Genomic DNA, 20,008 nt, shown 5'->3' with positions numbered 1-20,008 from the left:
AACCAACAGTATGTCATAAACCATTTTAGTGGGCGTTTTCTCCATCCCTCAAGTATGTTTGTTATCCGTTTCTTTAAAGTTTACAGACGCTGCTAAAGAAACCACAGAAATCTTGAGTCACTGCAGTAGAGCTGAGGAAGGAGATACCCACAGGCGCAGGCAAGCTGGGTTAACATTTCCCCAGCATGTACATACTGTGCTGTGCTGTACTGTACCCACTGTATACGTTTGCACAATAAATGGCACGTTGTGCACACTGAATCAAGCGGATATTCAGATCTGATAAGACATGTTTATGGTTTAACTGTTAAAGCACACATACACATTATTATATAAAAGTATATTTGTATTTACAGCACAGAATAGTACATTAGTACAAGAGGTGGTGAGTAACTGTGGATCTGGATATACCAATAGGCAACCAAGTCATCTCAGACACACATACAATGTCATATAGTGTGGGTCATGTAATCAAGGTGGCCTTTGGCTTGGGAATCCAAAACACTAGTTAAAAGGCTGGTGTGTTGACCATATGCTACAACATTGCTTTGAGCCCCTAGAAGGATTTTAACTGCCATACATAAACAAATAGCAGTCTGGTGCACTCACCTGTTGAGCTTGTTGAGGTGGTTGTTGTTTATGTACCATTCTGGCTTTGGGCACTGGGCTCTCCCTGGAGGAGGTAGACTGCTGCCTGGAACGGTTTCCATTGTGCAAAGACGCCTCAACAGGGACTGGGATTCCTGTAACACTGCTCGTGCTGCGCAGTGAGGCACTGTGGGGCAGTGATCGAGGTGTTCTGGCACCCCCACTCCCACTGTGGCTCTGCTGCTCCACGCGCACAATCTGGGCCTGACCGGCACTGTTCTGCCTAGGCAGGGCCACAGGCAGAGGCATGGCGTGCCGATCAAGCACGGTGTGGCGCCGGGGGGCACAGTCTTCGCTCTGCGTGCTGCCCCTGCTGAAGTCCTCCATGCTGCTGTTGGAAGGGGCGCTCAGCTTAACAGCGCCAGCAAAGTCCTCACTGTTGCTGTGGCTGCGTGAGCTCTCAGTGCTCAGGTTCTCTGAGCTGGAGTCTGGCCCGCAGGCTTGCTGAGGGGGGTTGCTGAGGTGGTACACAGGGTTCTGGAAGGACAGTGGCTGCAGGCTGCCTTGATGGCTTAGTGCGGAGTGCAGCGGTCGGCGGATCTGGGGGGCGCTCTGAGGCATGTTCTGTGCCTCCCGTGGAGGGGGCTTGGCAGGGGCTTGGTGGTGATGCTGCTGCTGCTGGTTGTGTGGGTGTGGGTGTCCCACAGACAGCTGGCTCCCAGCGAGCCTAGCTGACACCTCGTGGATAGACACCCTCTCGCTGTGGCTCATGTGACTGTCCTGAAGGTCCATGAGCGAGATGCTGCGGCCATTGGGCAGGAGTTTTTCCCGCTCTTCTTTGTCAGAGTAGCTTATGCTCTGGGTGGACGACTGCTGCCCCGGAAGCGGCTGCTTGCCCCGGAAGTATCCATCCATGTGCTCCTGTGCGGGTGACTTCACTTTGTGTAAATCACTGGAAATAATAAATAAACAGAAAGTGAGTAAAGGTCTCTAAGGTTGCCCAATTGCTCAATTCTACATTCCAACAGAGTAATACTAAAATGTATAAAATTAGACAGCAGATGAAAAGTCTCTCTTATTCGTATTATGCACCAATATATATATATAAAAAAAACTAAAATGGAAATACTGCATTTTAAAAGTTTAACTTTCAGGTAAAATAAGATGCTGTTTCCATAGAGTAGAAATATCTCACTATACTTAAAGTACAACCTGCAGCACAATATCTTCTATATCTTTTCTTACAAGCAGATGTTTCATAAAAAGTTATTATTCTTGTTAATATTAAACTGACTGGCAGATACTCCATCTTGTTATTATCTTGTAATATGGACCATGGCAACTGACATCACATTAAGTTAATGGACAATAGTTCTGGCATTCTAACTGGGCATTGAAATGGTGCACGACGCATCCTTCAGACACAAGTAATACCAGAATATATTTGTCACAGCACCTATTATACAGTACCTGTCCCCAGGGTCTTCAAATATCCTGTGCAGTCCTGAAGCAACACTGCCACTGATATTCTGGGAGGAGCTATGATCCTGGAACCTTAACTGCTGCTGGATGAGCGTCGGATTAGACAGAGACCTGGTGATGTCACCCAGGATACGTGGGAGTGGCCCAAGCTTAGCTACGGTCGCCTGCAGGAAGGAATTTTCACCCTGTGTTGGAGGTTACCATGGCAGAAACATCCCCCCGGTTTTTCAAATGGGATGATAGAGGGCGGAGTGTCGGTGGTGGTGGTGGTGCGAGCAGTACCATAATGCATTGGTGCAGGCCAGCGCAACCACGAAGACACAGTATGGAAGAAAGAAGGGGTAGGGAGTGTCATCACAATTTGGAGGAGGAATGAAGAGGAAAAACAAAAAGGAAAGAAATTAGGAACCAAAAAAATTAAATAAAAATATAACCATGCTTCTACATAATTACTGCCATTCCAAATCAAAACACACCATGCAAAAGCAAAGTAAAAGTGGGAGGTGGTAAGTATAAATGATATAAAAAATAAACAAAATCCTGACAGACTACAAAATGGCTAAGGAACTGGGTAGTTTGGTAGAAGGTTGTTATGTGGCAAAGACAAGACACATGCTTAACATGAGAGTGCAGTGCTGTGGGAGGGGAGCAGAGGGGTGCGGGGGTCTGGGAAAAGCCCCAAGCACACCTTGTAAAGGTCAAAACTTTGCTGTTACCAAGTCATCCTTGTAAATTCATTTCATTTCTACAATATGTACAAATAAGGCATTCACAGCAGAAGAAACCTTCTTATGATTAAAACTGTTGACTGACAAATATATGGCTAAAGATGTAGCATTTACTTATATGAAGACCAGCGGAAAACAACAATTGCTATTTTCAGAATATAATCTCACAATCTCATGGAACGTATCACAAAAAAACATTAAAATGCTAGTAAATCCATATTATTTTCTCTGACACTGCTAGATGTAGGGACATAACAATCCAGTAGGTGGGGCTGTTGCCCAACAAATCTCCACCACCCAGCCTTAGAATAACAACTTTTCTGTCCACCAGCACACCAAGCACACTTTTCCCTTCACAACTTCAAAACATTGAAGTATTTACTTTAGGTCCTACAATACATCATATATATTAAACAAACACAATATAAAATCGAAAGGTTTAGTCTATATATCAGTGGACCCATGCACTGTAGGTGGTCATATGCTTTTTCAGTATTTGCACAGTAGTTAAAACAAACACTGTCATGTTAGAACCAGCATTTTAACAGAATAAGTATGAACTGGGAAGTTCCAAAGATTATACTAGGGTAGGAGAAAACATATGTGGAAATACAAACACACACAATGTGAAGGTGAGTTGTTAGTCCTGGTGACTCCACCCCCAGGCCACGTACCTTGTCGAGCTGTGAGACCACCTCCCACAGGAGCGAATGCAGCACAGAGAGCTCCCGGCCCAGGTCTATGTACCCCTCAAACCCAGGCGTGTTGGATATTGTGTCAGGGTTCGAGATTTCCATGAGGAATCGCTTCATCCCAGCCCACTCGTGCTCCAGGAAGTCATTCATAAATGCCATGTACTCCTCCTTGTTGCCAAATCTGAAAGACAGTTTTATTTTACACATGGAGAGCTTTTGCATTTACAGGCTATGTTAGTAGACTACCATGTACACATTTCCAAACTAACTGGGCACTAGTATATACACCAACTTTACCTGGTAGATATTGAAAAACATTACGTCACATTCAGTGGTTTTATTTTAAACCAGAAGTGCAGCAATAGAAAGTCTACAATAGGGTATAATGCAATGAAAAGTAATGAGTTAACTGTGGAAAGAACACTGTATTCTGTAAAATAGGGGTACCCAATTCTGGTCCTAGCCAGCCATTCCAATCCATGTGTAATAGGTAAAATAAAATAAACTACATTGAGAACGTACTTGGCGAAATTGGCTAGGTTCTGGATGACCTTGGCTATGAGGGTTAGTGTGCGTGACGTCTGGTCATCTGGGTACTCCTGCATGAGGTTGAAAAGGCTGGGTGACATGATGGCAGGACACAGGAAGCGCAGGAACAGGGAGGCACTGATGAGACGTTCACTGATGTCCTGCTTCCCGCGATTCAGACACTGTTGCTTCCAGGCTGCAAATACCTCTTTCAGCTCACGAGGAAAAACACTACAACAAAACAAATGTAAATGTCACTATTGATGTCTGGTCTGCTGCTTTTAACAAACTGATGAGCCACCAACATAGTTAAAGGTAACAGTTGTCACCACATATTTTGGTCTCGCCCATGCTGTATATAATCATGAAAAGATAATAAACTGCATTTGTAATGCTTGTTCACCTGATACATCTCAAAGCTCTGAACTGTATCATACTGTACATGCCAGAGCTGGACATAAAATATAACTCTGAATAAATAACAGCCCATAAAGAAGAGTGGATATATATCGTTGCAGTAGATGGTCATGTCTTACCAGTATGAGTTGATTATCTTGCAGAAGGCAAGTTCACAGCACATTTTGAGGTTACTCTGGTGTTCAGACAGTTCATTCAAGGGGCATTTACCAGGATCCACCTCACAGTTCTCATCTGACTCATACAGCGCCTTGATGAACTCTCCTGGAAGCACGAAACAAATGTTAAAACATATGTTCAAGTAGCACTTTGCAATCAGTGCACCTCTGTAATAGCTAACGATACCTAGTGTTTGATAATTCTCTACTTGCAACCTAATCCCGGTCTTACCCAGTGCGTCATGAAGGTATTTCTGCCCAACCAGCTTCAGGTACTCCTCAATGGCTTTGGTTGCCAGGGTGTTTTCCCGGAAGATCAGGACATCATGGTCTCCACAACGATCCACCTCCGACATCACCAAGTCTGTGAGGAAATCCTGAAAGAGTAGTAGTCGAAACAACATGAAAAAACTTTTTATACAGGCCACTGATCTACTAAAATAAATCCACATTAATATAGTTTATATAGCTTGTTTAAGGGGTATGACGTGATATAGTGTTAAATAAGACTGCTACACCTACCCGTGCTCTCCCCGTGCTCTGCAGAATATGCACCAGTGCACATGCCATCTCTTCTTTGTTCTTGACACTGATGACGGGCTCCAAGACGGAACACAGCATTGTGTAGTTGTTGGTTATGAACTCTGCAAACTCCTTGTACTGCTCCATGGGGAGGATGGAGATGGTTTGGAAGCGGGACTTGATGCGGATGGAAGGCCCGCTCCCCTTGCCCTTGCTGAGTGTGGGGGTGCTAACCGGGTACCATTTCTCCACAAACTGTCGACCGGTGACACTGCCCATGGGGATGTTCACCAGCCCCACATAGTTGTTCTTGTCCTTCTTCTTTTTCTTGTCAATGTCCTTGTAGATGTGCACAGTGATACTGCGTACCAGTGGCAGGCTGTAGAACTCAAAGTGCTCACCCCAGAAGAGGTTGTCTGCTTTGGTCTTGCTGGTGGTGCGGGCATACAGCACGTCATCCAGGCACAGCTCACAGAAATACTTCTTCTTGGGAGGCAGGTCCTTGGCCTCAATAATCCACAGCCGCAGAACATTCTCTGCCCTCCTGCAGTTGTCCTTGGTAGATAAAACAAGCCTCAGAATTAATATTATATAATATAATCAACTAGCCTTTTCCAAGCACAGCAAATTCTCTTGAATAAAAGGCCTCCACATCAAAAACACACATTGGATGTAACAGATTATCAGCCAACATGTTGTTTTGCTCGTACATGTTCTGTAAACTTATATAAACTTCTGTAATGCATATATTTGAATTCATTACATTTAGGCTATATTGAAATGCATTACAGAATATATATTTTTTAATTTTAATGAAACTAGTTTTAATAGAGCTTTTAGGACAATTCAAATCATACAGTATATATAGGGGTCTGTTGCCCAGCCTTGGAAATGTTACATCAAATACAGTGTTTATAGCTGTATGGAAAGTATTTACATTTTATTTACATAAGCAAAGGTAGAAGAGCCTATTCTGCACAATCAACAAGGGACAAAATGATTAGCCTTTTTGATCAATAGACTACCACTTACCTAGATTACTATTCGTCAGGTCTAGCCATCTTATCAACACAGTGTTGTTTTCAGGGAAATTAATTTGCTTCAATGTATTTTTGTTTTTGTAACAAATGTTCATGTAAGATATAATGATTTCCCAAGATATAAGTCTTTACTGAAGCCATAAAAGTTTGTTCTATTAATATCACAATGTTGATATTTCTTCTGGGGAAAGTTAATGTGTCGAGAGAGAGAGAGAGAGAGAGAGAGAGAGAGAGAGAGAGAGAGAGAGCGAGAGAGAGCGAGAGAGAGCGAGAGAGAGCGAGAGAGAGCGAGAGAGAGCGAGAGAGAGAGAGAGAGAGAGAGAGAGAGAGAGAGAGAGAGAGAGAGAGCCATGCACATCTAAAATGTACTGGTATTGTCCCAGTTGTAGATGTCTAAGCACAGCCTTTACAACAACCTTACCTTGTTTGGCTGCACTGTTCTCTTTAGGTTCTCCATCCACTTGTCCCTCTCTGCTGCGGATGAGCAACTGAAACACTTGCTCCCCCCTGAATAAGCTACCTGAAACACAGAGGATCTTATCTTAGCTAACCCTCAAAAAAACAGTCACAGACCACCATGCAATCACTCACTCATTCAGTCTGCAGGACATTAACAGTTCCCAGCTCTCAATGTTGCCAGTTCCCAGCTCTCAATGTTGCAATGCCACACCCTCAGGTCAACAGATAAATGCATTTTTATACTTACTATACAGGCCAGTAATCTAACACGGCATGTCAATTTCATGAAATGTGTGACCAATAGACCACAGCATCAATCTTGGCCAAAAAACAGGTGGCCCAAACATCAATGGGGAAGATTCAATGTTAAAAGGCAATTGGTAAAATACAATACTGTATAAACTGTAAGTGTAATATTCTTGCATTTATCAAATTACCCATGTTGGATGTGGTTTAAAGCAGTGAGAATCTGGTATATTGTAAGTTAAAGTGGGCGTCAAGATTTACCTCAAAACAGAATTCCTGACCCAGAATGCTGCTGTGCAGGGGTTTGATAAACACATCATCTTCCATTCCCAGCTCCAAGGCTTCCACTGCACTACCAGGGCTCAGCAAAGACTCATGAGAGCGCGACTCCTTTAGCTTGGGCAAGCCACCGGACCTGCAACAAAACAAAAAAAAAAAAGATACATTCAACATTACTTATTGTTAACAGAAATAGGACCACAGAGAGCTTTTCATCTGCCTAATGAGGAAAATTATCAATAGAAATGGAGACAGTGACTGTGCCATTAAGGGAGATCAGACACTCAAGTGCATTAATGTTTCAGACAGAACTTTCTTTTCACCAGAATGTACTGTTTCACTTCCGTGGTTTAAGATTCACGTGTTAACTCTTCAATACCTGGAAGGCAAATACTGAATTTCTTTTTAAAAGGAATACATCATAGGTTGTAATGAGCTAGCATGTTGCTGTCATTAATCTTTTATTTGTTTTAACAGCAGACATCAAACAGATAAAATGACTAAAGTTCGAAGTGTCAGTGTGCCACAATCATGCTAACATATAATTCCAATAAAAAAATCTGATCGTTTTAGTGTTCACATTTCCCAAAGGAAGTCAAAGTTCTTCCCCTGTTGTCCTACAGTATATTTACATACACTAAAGTGAATAGCAGCATCATAAAATGTACTATTTCATTTCTTACTGAACAAGACACCTACGTGAAACAACTATACAGCCACTTCATTGAGCATCCCCAGATCATAGCGATATCTCATCCCGTGGTTAAAGGCCTATTTATTCTCTTCCTCTGAGTAACCTTGGCACCTCCCTCATTCCGCCCAAAAAGTCAGAGATCTTTCTACATCTTTTTTTTTTTTTTTTTTTTACGCAGCCAGTAACTCCGATCAGCAGCAGACTCCAAAGCAGCCCCAGCTTCCTCATAACCTTCCTAGCTTTCTGTTACCCACCACCTTCCCCTTCTCCTTTCATCTTGCAGGTAACATAAACAAGGGCCTGGCTCCGCCTACAAACCTCCCCACCTGACGCTGTTGCTATGACAATGCACCTATAAGGAGATTAGCTTTTAAGGGCAGCAGGGACTTGGCAACAGTAGATGCATTCACAAGCTCTGTTCTTGACAAAACTGGATTGTGTTCCTTTACCAGTGTTGAACCTGCAATGTTTCATATAATCACTAATGCATGCCATCATTTCCAGATATGTAATGTGTTTGTTTATGAAGAAACTAACATAAATGTGCACCAAAATATACAGAATAAACACACACACACACACACACCAATTCTTTTGGATCTTATAATATAGGACAGAACGATTTGGGACTATTTAAAACTATATAAAATTAGCAAATAATACTGTATTGAGTGGTACATTTTTTTTTGTTTTTCCTCTGACGTGATTGTTTTGCTAGTGAATAGCTCTCTGTAAAATCCCCTTGATGATGGATTAGCAGCTCTCTCTTCCTGCCACAGATGGGATTAGATAATCAAAAAGCACTGAGAGTCCATGTGGAAAATGTAATCTCGAAAATCCAGGATTATCAGGCAACAGAGGGACATGACCCTCCCACCCCCCCTTTACCCCATGCTCAGTGTGACAAAAACACTGAACTTCGTAAAATACATTCTATACAAATAACCTCGTTATAATTGTAAAAAAATCATAATCATAATAACACTCTTTATTCAGGCAACTGTTTTCATATGTTAAAGTCAACCTGCTACAAGAATAATTCACTTCTTTTTTTGCCAGGTACAGAAACTGAGTTGTAGCATCTTTAACCACAAGTTGAAACAGAGCCAGGTGGATCAATCAGTCAGTCTCATTACCTGCAATGAAAGTGATTCCAAATCCAGTTACAAGCAGATCCAAATAAAACAGGTCAGGGTTTATCTCTCTAGTGCTTTCCAGGGGAATCCTATCTACAGCATCTACCTGTAGATCTTTGAGACCTACCTCAGCTCCCAGACCTTCTTGAAGCCTGTTTAACTTCATGTTACATTTAATTGTGTATTCAACATTCAACATTCAACAATTTGTCATGAATTCATTTTGCAAAATGTCCATTCTCTGCTGACTGGGGAGCCCTGGATTGAGCAATCCTGTAGACTGCCCTTGAAGGTGAGCCCTCAAGGTCAGGAGCACTAGGATATGTCTGCATGCTCTAATTGGCTTGAACACTACCTAGGTTTTCAATTTACTTAGAAATTGTATGAAAGCAAATAGATACAAAACAAACAGCCAAACTTCTTTTTAGTCATATAACATTTTTAGAATAAAAAGCAAGCTGGAATAAGTTTACAGTGTTCCTTATTAATAGCAGCTACAGTATAAACATAAAAAAACCTAATTAATATATTCTGGTTGAACATAGTTGTTCTATGAAGAGGTTCTTTAGTTAATCCCTACCTATGAAGCAGGAAGTGCGGAGCTACACCCCCATTCCTGTGTCACCTGTAACAGTACACAGGCAGACCCATTAGCACACAATCTTAAACAACAATCTAGCACTGCAGTATGAGATAAATACATACAGTAGGTCAGAAATGATTCTTAACTCCTTAAAAGACAGAATTATAGGCTACATGTAGCTGGCCAACATATAGTAGTATATTATAATACTGTATGTGGTCACTTATTAAATGTACATTGAGTCAATTCAGAGAATACTGTTTGCATTTCCTCAGCACTAGAATTATACACAACAGTGTATCCTTTTCAAAACACAGAACATATAGTCCTATTGATTTTAGGCAGAGGGGCTCCCAGTGGAATATTAATATCACCCAAAGCCAATATCAAATAATTTGAAATAACTAAAATCCCTATTCACTAGGCAGCTTTAGTTTTGACCTACCTGAAGCGTAGCGTATTGGAAAGGTAGATAACCCGAGTCCTCTTTATGATAAGTGTAGAAGCCATGGCTTACATTGTCCATTTAAATTCTATTTTTTTTCCTCTACCGTTCATGGAGGAAACACATGGATACACACACACACACACACACACAGAGCATTATCCTTGCTCTCCTATAATCCCTTAAAACCCACTTTCACTAAATCACAAGGATCTCCACGTGGCGGATGAGCTCTGATGCTAGTTACACTCACAGGTCCAGACGTGCGCTACTTGTTTAGCACTCTCCACTGCAAGAAGGCAAATAGCAAAGCACATTACTGCCAACTATTACGATATCCACTCTAGAATGATATGAGATAGGCTGGGCTGGGCTGGGTAAAACAAAGGTGACGTTGTTGTAAACCAAGCAAATAAAACTGAAACAAAAAGTAAACAAAGCTGATTGAGAGCTTGGTTCACCAATTGCTGTTTGTTGAGGTTGGTCAGGTGACAGTTACTAAACTGGGGAATTCACAAAAAAAGGAAAAAAAAAGTTACTTTAGAACAGAGGAAAATTATTATTTGACTAGATGCATGCTCCCCTTTCTCCATGGGTTTTTCAACTGAGCAACTCAATCTGACAGTATGCTCTGTCCCCATTCATCTATACCACTAACCAAAACAGCGGACCATGCTTACTTTCCACTGTAGTGAACAAAGTTAGTAAAGGTTTCACTTGATGGATATTTACCTGTTGTACTACTATCATTATAAGCTATGTAACTGGATTTCCCTTGCCATCCGAAGTGCATCATCTAAATATTTGATATTATATAATATAATTACTGTACCACTAATGTACAAGGAGGCCAGCCTTTCAGTAGACAGTTAATGACTGTCTAGAGTGTTTAAAGCTCTATCCAGTTATTAACTTTTCAGGAAAGTACTGGCTGTAGTAGAACCAAACCTTAATTTATTCTAGGAATTAATTCTACATTTGAATTCAGTGTGGGAATGGTTTAAATAATTCTAACCAAAACAGCGCATAGGGCATTTTTTAAAAATATGGATAAGTCAATTAAAGCAGTAATCAGTTTTTTTTTAATGTTTCTGTTTTGCCATGTTCAGAAGCTCTATGATGTAAATTGATAATCATCAGCTTCTAAAACCAGTGCCTTCGACTAGGTGGGGCTATATTTTGAACAAGCAGTCCAGATAAACGGTTTTTCACCTACATTCCCATCCTGGAATGACCTCCCCTGCTTTTGCAAGCAGGTTCATTCAGATCCAAGAAAGAATGTCTAGGAAAGAATCTCTGTGCGTGTGAACTAATTACACATAACTCGAGGAAAAAGACACTGACTGTTATTACAGTACCTTTGTTTTTTTATTATTTAAAATGAATGGGACTAAACAGGAATGGTCTGAGCATGCATTTGAGCACAGAAACACCAGACAACAGAAACACAGCTTTGAACTTAGCCAGAAACAGAGGACTGTCGGGATCAATTTACCTGTACAGATTATTTTACATTGAATAATATTTAGCTGTATATCCCTGGAAGCCGATGCTTCTGCATGAATGCTCTACTGATTTTACCAGTAGATGAGGCTATTGGACAAGAGTTGGTACAGTGCACAAATCTGTATGATAGGCAAATGTAAATATTTATTTACTGCTACTGTATATCACTTTATCACAACATTGTCAGTAAAATAAAATAACCTTTTTTTATTGAAAAACACAATATTGCTACCAATATATATACAAGCGAAAATGAAAATCAAACCTGTCATTGTCGCTGTTTCTCAGGGAGGGCAGTCGAAAGCTGGTGTTGCGATCCAGTTTGGACTGACTTTTCGTCCTCTTAATTGAACCCTTAAGTCGTTTGCTGAAGAAACCCTGGGGGGGAATACAAGGAAGCCAATTAAAAACTATTGTAAGCCAGTCAGTCATGTGGATATTTGTTTGTTCAAAACATGTGACGATTTAAGACGTACGAAAATAGAACAATAAAAGAATGCTCTTTACATTAATAGAAGATCAATAGAACTTCCTTACTGTCACTTAGCTATGCTTTCTGCTGCTTTACTCATTAACAGTGCAACTGGGGAAATCTGGACTAAAACCATAAATATTGCTGAGTTACGGACACCGTGGCTTTAGCTAATGCTTACCCATTTAAAGAGTGCCCCAGGGCTGAAAGCGAGGAGAAGAAACATGCTATTGAATAAAAATGACTGGTGCAGGACAATTTAATGAGGGTTAAAAGCACCCAACTGACTGAGAAAGACTGCTTTTATCCCCATTGAACAGTCAAGTCTGTTTCAGTTGCCATGCAAGATGGAACCGGGAACCTGGCTTTTAATTTCACACAACAAAGCCTGCTGAGAAATACATGACAAACAGTGGTAAACAAATCCTGTATTCAATTATTTTAACACTGCTATCAGTCTACATTCTGAGAATATTCAGAGCATAAAGAAAATGCTATTTCCAATTCCTTTTTAACATGAATTCTCAATTCCAATTCCCATTCCCTTTAAATAAATTCCAACACATCATTGATCAAAATTACAATTAGCAGCATTCAGTTAAAATAGGCTTCTTACAGTGGCAACAAATTACTTAAATTAAAGTCACTGTTAGTTAATTAAATTGGCTTCAAATGAATGAAGTTGAACCGTCACGACAATTAGTATGTCTCTAAAATGTCAACTCCTTCAAAGGAATTGGAATTGAAAAACAGGAATTGACCCCAACCCTGATCATGCTACAATCGAGACCTACCTTTATTACAATACAATATATAACGTAAAGAAAGTATTACGATTCATCAGTATGCAATGAACCAGTACACCCCTACCCATGACTAGGTGTTCTGACATTGCATTTTCTTTGCCATAAGTACAATACCAGTGCTTTATTAGTTTCTGGCAGAGTAAACCTGGAGGTGCAGTACAGTACCTTGGACCCAAGCCTGCTTTTCAGCACGCTTATGTGGTGTTGGGGTACTGCTACTGTATTATTAGAGCTACTGCCATTGGAGCGAATGGAACCAAGCATTCAATACACTGTACTGCTGGACAAAGATATTTAAGCATTATAACTAGATACTCAAGAACATAAAAAAGCCTAACAAAGTTACAGAACTCTCTAGATTGCACAGCACAAACAGCAACCTTACACAATGCATTTTAACATATCTTGGGTCAAAGGTGATGAAGAAATTATCTCTTCATAGAATCTGTCATGGATTTCTGCATCTTTACAGGAAACTAGCACTTCCAGTATCAACAGAAACCAACTTTGTTTTCTATAGGTGGCTGTCTACCTACTACAGATACTGTATGTCAATAAATAAAATACCTACATAAATCATGTAAAGTACATAAAAGGATTATGCATACTATTTATATTATTATATTTTTAACATTTATCCCCATTTAACTTTTTTTTTTTTTTTAATTATTATTTACTACTTCCAATGCAAATGAGCCATATGGATTCCTAACAGGGATGCCTACAAACTTTACCTGTATCTACTGCTAGATCCTATATCCTGGAGTTACTAACTCAAATTGGTCTAACACTAATAATCTAAAGTGTACAATACCATGTACCCAATCTTAATACCGCAAATTTTTTTATTAATAAACACCGTCTCTTTTTTGACTAGAAGTAGTTTTTCAATTAATACAAAAAACACACACTTTTTATTGTCCTATTATGCCTATATTGTTAAAACAATGTTTCAGCATCAGCACGCCCTTAACTACCCCAGTGTGTGCTACTGTATCAGAGGGTTATGTCTATGTCATCAGATGTGAATTATGAATATGATGTAAGGAAATACTGATAACACTGGGAAGTTGAGTTTGTCACCAGGTCATATTAACCCATTACATTTATATTAATTTTTTACAAATAAAATACTGGACTTTAATACCAATAAATCAGTGTATGTCATGGTCACCCAGCACAGAAAAGCTTGACAAAAAAAAAAATGTCATTGCAATCCGTGCTCGCTTTGATTCATGGTGCGGCCTCTGACTTTGCCACCTATTGATCTCTGCACTTGATTTCAATATTGATTCATAGAAAGTTTCTAATTATTTCAGAGGAAATGTAGCATAACTAATGCTCTTTTTGCTACACTGAACTCTTTAAATAAAGCCACTGTGCCAGTTCCAGGGTGACAAACAGCATTACCTCTGCATAATTTTACTGCAGTAAGTGCACACAGTTGCAATCAAGTAGCTACTGTACCAATTAAAAAAAAAAAAAAAAAGAATTAAATTGAACTTTTTTGCACGGGGACACTGCACAACACAAAATGCTGCATCAAATACGCAATACTGAAACCCCACATGCTAGGAATGCTAATAGCTTTCTTTTTCCTAGCGTTTCCTGCAAGAGGCTTTGTCAGCTATACATTTTGCTGTTACTGTACTTGTATTAGATTTTCATATGTGGCAATATTTGCCCCATATTTCTGCATATTTTTGTATCCAGGATTGTGTTGTTAACTACAATCAATATGGTTTACCCTGAAATCAGTATTTTGGAGGCAACTTTACTTTAAGACTTTGGAAGCCCAAAAATAAAAAAGCAAGTTCAGATTTGAGCTACTGATAGCACTGTATTCACAGATTGAGGTAAAGAAAAAAGATTGACATTTAAAAAGGCATTCCTTTTTACTATAGCCCATTTACAGTCAACCCATTTTTACTATAGCCCATTATGCTTACTTTTTAAAATGTGCATAGGTATAAAACAAACATACAGGCTAGTTGCTTCTAATGCACCAACAGTTTGAAATTGATAACGTATTTCTCTTGTGATGCCTAACTTTGTGTTTCACATTTAAAAGCTATAATAAGAACAACTATGTTAGTAACTCTAATAGTATAGTTTTCAGGAGGTAACAATGTATACATGGAGAAAGGTAGACTTCTGAACTTCACAAGCACACTACTGAAAGGTTATACAGACTATGTAACTGTTTTTACTTCAAACGTCAGGCCTTCAAAAAACAACACTAGTTTAATAGACCAAGGCCAATTTAAGACCTCAGAAAAGGGATTTTCTGTTTTGACTTTAGGCCTGGTTCTCTGTATCAACTCAAAAGTGCTAGTCTGTGGTTTCTTCAGAGTCCACTCATTCATTTCAGACCTTTTGTTTCTTAATTAATAGTTTGCTGTTCTGTTTAGATTGAAGTAAAATAAATGTTTCTGCATGTCTAAGCTGAATTTTAAATTGTTTATTTTAATTAGCTTGATCATTTAAAACAGTTAACCCTTAAAGGCATTCAATTTAAAAGAAATAACTTCATTCATGAACAAAGATGAATTTCTACAGCAAAAAGATACCAAACACATACACAGATATACTGTATGTTAATTGAATTCATTTATACCAGAGAGAGAGAGAGAGAGAGAGAGAGAGAGAGAGAGAGAGAGAATATACATGATTTAAAATTAACATACAACATACTGCCTCAACTTGAAACATGTTCATGTATTGTACTTGCTAAAGTAGCTAAATGAGAAACTGACCCATGGGCCAAACCATAGACTATGGAGCTTGGAGGGTTGACTGAACTGACAGCTAGCATCTGGGTGCAAAATACTGCAGAGGCTTCTGAGGTGCTGCATATACAAATGCATCACACTGCCTGGCCTTGTCAGACACACTCATATCCTGTGCTACTCAGTGTCTACAACAGCAAGGAAAGACTGGGAACAGAATAACTGTTCAAATATAAATAGTCTACCTATCCGATTATTAAATTTAAGTTCAAACAGATTCATCTATTTTGTTGAGGTCCTGGAGAAAGTAATACATTAAAACAAACCTTAATAAATAAATGCTTTTTCCCCCCATTATGAATACCTTTCTAACAGTAGCAATCAGCACATACATCTTCATATCTTATCAATAAGAAGTTAACATACCGGCACTTTGAAAGGGGAAGAGTTGGGTCCATCCATGGAGCTGTTCTTCTCGGAGCTCCCGAGTCCCGATATACTTCTCCTTCTTGGGGACCTTTCAGCAGACACCTCTGAAACACAACAGATGCCCATTACAAGGATAGTAGCTACTGTATAATACTATAAATTCTGACTTTTCTTATAGGCTAGTTTAACCTTTTCATTATATTCCAGAAAGCTACAGTAGTTTTAGCTTCATCCTCCTTTTACCTGCTTGCCACTACATTACTGTGAAAAAGACATGCAACCCCCTGCTACTACCGTACGTGCAGCAGTTGCATAGCTGATGTTATCAAGGACATCTGCAAGCTCTGTACTGTATCTCACAATCCAAACAAAAAAACACAGTACTGCTGTACAGCAATTCCCTATTTAAAACAGCAGATGCATTATGAGCAGTTTCAATACAAACTTCCGAACTGCGTCCTGCCAATGTAATTCAACCATGCCCTACAGGTACTTTATTGAACCATCTCAAAAGAGAGGCACTTAGTTTCTGTGCCCATCTGTAATCCTTTGCTTCTCTTAGTATGTGTCAACAAAGGTGGTCAATGCCAATCAGGATGATGATAACTTCACAATATGTGTTTTTTAAAAAAAAGACTACTATAACAGAACCCATTTTAAATATACAAAGACCCATAGTAATTTGAAAAATTGAACAGACCAGGTTGGAACCAAACATGGTCACCTAAAGATGAAAGGCATCATACCCCATCGCTGATCGGCTGAGCCAATCATGGCAAGCATCTGCAAACTATACTCCAGTGAATCCTTTCCCAGCTACAGTACCAGATGGAAACCTGCTTATCAATCTGCAGCAGTAACACAAGCCCCACAGCTTCCCTATCTTCGTGGTCTCCGCAGAGAACAGCAGTTAGCATGGTGATCTCCAATATGGACTAGTAAGAATACAATACAAAAACGTGATTTTGGTTTTACACAATCAAGGCCCACATACAGTAACACATGAAAATATTGATTATAAATATTAAAAACATAAGGCTTCAATTATTGGGCGACAACACTGGTATTGTTTCAATTGAAAATACCCTTATCCTTACTGGACCAGTCTTATCGGATGTGATATCTTGTAAACTAATTTGATATCTTGTAACAATTGTAAGTCGCACTGGATAAGGGTGTCTGCTAAATAAATAAATAAATAATAACTTTGCTGAGGTTACTCCATCTGTCTTGTTTGACACAGTCACAAAGATGAAAACTACCAGTTGTCTCTTAGATCCCATTCCCACTTTCTTGTTTAAGTCCTGTTCATCAGTCTTGGGTTCCTTCATTACTAATCTTATTAATAAATCTTTGAATTCTGGAGTAGTGACCTCAGGATTTAAATGGGTTGCTTAAAAAGCCCACTTTGGATGCCTCTGCATTCTGCAATTATAGGCACATTTCTAACTTACCCTTCCTGGCCAAAGTTTTAGAACGGGTTGTAGCAGCACAATTACCGTCTCATTTGGTATCAAATCAGCGTTATGAAACCTTTCAGTCCGGGTTCAGACCTGCCCATAGTACTGAAACTGCTTTAGTTAAGGTAGTTAATGACTTGCAGATGGCTGCAGACTCTGATTCACCATCTATATTGGTTCTTTTAGATCGAAGTACTGCTTTTGATACTGTAAGTCACAAAGTTGTTTTTACACCGTCTTAAATCTGTGATTGGTCTTTCTGGTATAGTTTTGCAGTGGTTTAAATTTTATCTTTCTGACAGAACACAGTTTGTTACATTGGGTGGGACTTAATCTGATGTAATCAGCCGACATGGTATTCAATTCCATTGTTATGCAGATGACAGTCAACTTTATTTGAAAACTACACCAGATATTACTTTGGCTGTCTCTCTATTGAATAATTGTCTAGCCGACATAAAGACGTGGTTGCAGCGAAATTTCTTACAGCTTAATTGCAGCAAAACAGAAGTAATGTTAGTGGGTTCGCCGCATCAGATCTCAACGGCAGCTGATATTAGCCTTGAAATTGATGGCCATGAGATCAGTGCCACTTCATTGGTTACCAATCTTGGTGTGAGATTTGACCCTATGTTACCATTTGAGGATCATATATTAAGAATGTCTGCAAAGTGTCTTTCTTCCACCTTATGAACATTGCTACACTTAGATCCTCATTATCTACGACTGACGCAGAAAAGCTTACACATGCCTTTATTTCATCAAGACTGGATTATTGTAATGCTCTTTTTGCAGGTATCTTCTCTAAGGTTATCAACAGGTTACAATATGTTCAAAATAGTGCTGCCTGTATTCTCATTAAGACCAAGAAACATTAGCATATAGCTCCTGTTCTTGCTTCTCTCCACTGGCTGCCAGTTAAATATAGGATTGATTTTAAGGTTTTATTACTAACTTATAAATCCTTACATTCTCAAGGCCCTGCCTATCTTAGGGATCTCCTTCACTATCACATACCTAAATGATAATTGAGCTACCCTGAATAAATCCAACAATCGATGACTTAAATAATACCTTCAAGTAGTACCGCAAACTCCTGAAAGTCAGCAGCCTGGCCAGAAAACGAAATACAAAATGGCACCTTTTTAGAAACATAAAATAAATAGCAAGATATGCAGATATTGGCAGCGTGTTGTTGTAGCTTTTTAATACATTTGAATTAAACAAAGCAAGCTTCATAAACATAATGCTTACCGGACGTTTGTTTAAAATAGCCCAAGCAATATTTAAACCAAGCTTCTTATCGGCTGTTGGCAATATCAAGAAAGAGCGCAAAGTACCGTGACAGAGATATTAAGAAAGCAGAATCAGGGAGGCAGGGACTTCTAGAGTTAAGAAAGAAGCCATGAGTTGCAGGTTACTGTACATTTACCATTTGTTTTGTGTATATATATATATATATATATATATATATATATATATATATATATATATATATATATATATTTTTAAAGCTTTGCATGGAGATGGCTTATAGTAAACCGCATAGCAACACTGTGTATTTGTAGCCTAATTAATCTTGTTTATGTTTGCTTACTTTTAAAGCAAAGAATTTCCCCATGTTTAAAGCAGTTTGAGTGTTGTTTTTGTTCACTAACCTATTTATACATGTGTAAATGTCAATTTCTATAGATGTTCACAAATCCGACTTCCACAAATCCACCTACGCCCCAGTCCACAGGGGGTCAGAGATGCAAAGTTGTATTGTACTTATACTGTAGACAGTAACTACAGTAAACCAATTGGAGTACTCTACCACCAATAACATTTTTTAACAGATCAAAATGGTAGTTAGCTGTAATATTACATAACTATATTACAGGTACTGTAGGTAGAAATTAGCATCATACATAATTTACATACATAATTACTGTATTAAAAATAAAGTTGTATACCTCTATCACAAATGTTCCCCATCACTTGAAGAAAATCACATGGACAACTCTATCCAGCAGCTGATTGGCAGAGCACAGACTCTGACTTAGCCAATCACCAATGTTCTGGTTCCACCTTTGGTCATCGTTTAACCAGCTCTATTGCCTCTGTGTTTTTGAAAAGTTCCTCTACACCTCACCAGTTAATACACAGTGTCCCACTAACAGCGCTGTCTTCCTGCTCCATGTATATTCACTCTCACTCTCTCTCGGATTCTGTCATAACCTTCACTTTATCACTGGCCCAGACTCTGGCTGCGAGAGGATGAGATTCTACCGCAGTTATTCAATCAAATCGCTCCAGCTGCATTACTCTATTACTCTCAAATCGAGCTGCTTCTGCTGCGGAGTCTGCCTGCTGGCTGCACCACAGAGACAGTGCACTGAACAGAGCTCCCAGAGTAGCAAGAATTAGGAGAAATTTATAGTTGTACTAAACCGAAAATCTAAAATTTCCTTTAATGGTTGTCTAGCAAAACCGTAACTCAAAACACCCAAGCACATCCGACTTAATTTCCAAAATGATCAGGTCTTGCATTTTTGCAGAGGCTGCGGGCCCCTGTCCAGAGCTTACTGTAACTCCCCAAGGGGTGGTACAATACAGAACTGTAT

General features: G+C 39.3%; 1 protein-coding gene across 7 annotated transcripts in view; it reads right to left on the bottom strand.

Annotated features, from left to right (window-relative positions):
• The window catches only part of rasal2 (RAS protein activator like 2), an 85,642-nt gene that overhangs the window by 5,102 nt on the left and 60,532 nt on the right, over positions 1-20,008 (bottom strand). For 3 of the 7 annotated variants that reach the window (XM_034014054.3, XM_034014039.3, XM_034014071.3), the window contains 11 exons: positions 15,940-16,046; positions 11,772-11,884; positions 7,125-7,278; positions 6,580-6,678; positions 5,119-5,673; positions 4,829-4,973; positions 4,558-4,702; positions 4,016-4,252; positions 3,473-3,674; positions 2,059-2,255; positions 610-1,540 (listed from right to left, as the gene is read on the bottom strand). In XM_034014054.3, coding sequence (XP_033869945.3) covers positions 610-1,540; positions 2,059-2,255; positions 3,473-3,674; positions 4,016-4,252; positions 4,558-4,702; positions 4,829-4,973; positions 5,119-5,673; positions 6,580-6,678; positions 7,125-7,278; positions 11,772-11,884; positions 15,940-16,046 — 2,885 coding nt within the window. Of the gene's footprint in view, positions 1-609; positions 1,541-2,058; positions 2,256-3,472; positions 3,675-4,015; positions 4,253-4,557; positions 4,703-4,828; positions 4,974-5,118; positions 5,674-6,579; positions 6,679-7,124; positions 7,279-7,841; positions 7,972-10,000; positions 10,115-11,771; positions 11,885-15,939; positions 16,047-20,008 lie in introns of those variants that run through there. The other 4 variants (XM_034014063.3, XM_034014047.3, XM_059031685.1 and 1 more) reach the window with 3 other exon arrangements.

The sequence above is a fragment of the Acipenser ruthenus genome, chromosome 10 (genome assembly GCF_902713425.1).
Source record: "Acipenser ruthenus chromosome 10, fAciRut3.2 maternal haplotype, whole genome shotgun sequence".
NCBI classification, from domain to species: Eukaryota; Metazoa; Chordata; class Actinopteri; order Acipenseriformes; family Acipenseridae; genus Acipenser; species Acipenser ruthenus.
This window is presented reverse-complemented; position numbering and strand designations above follow the sequence as displayed.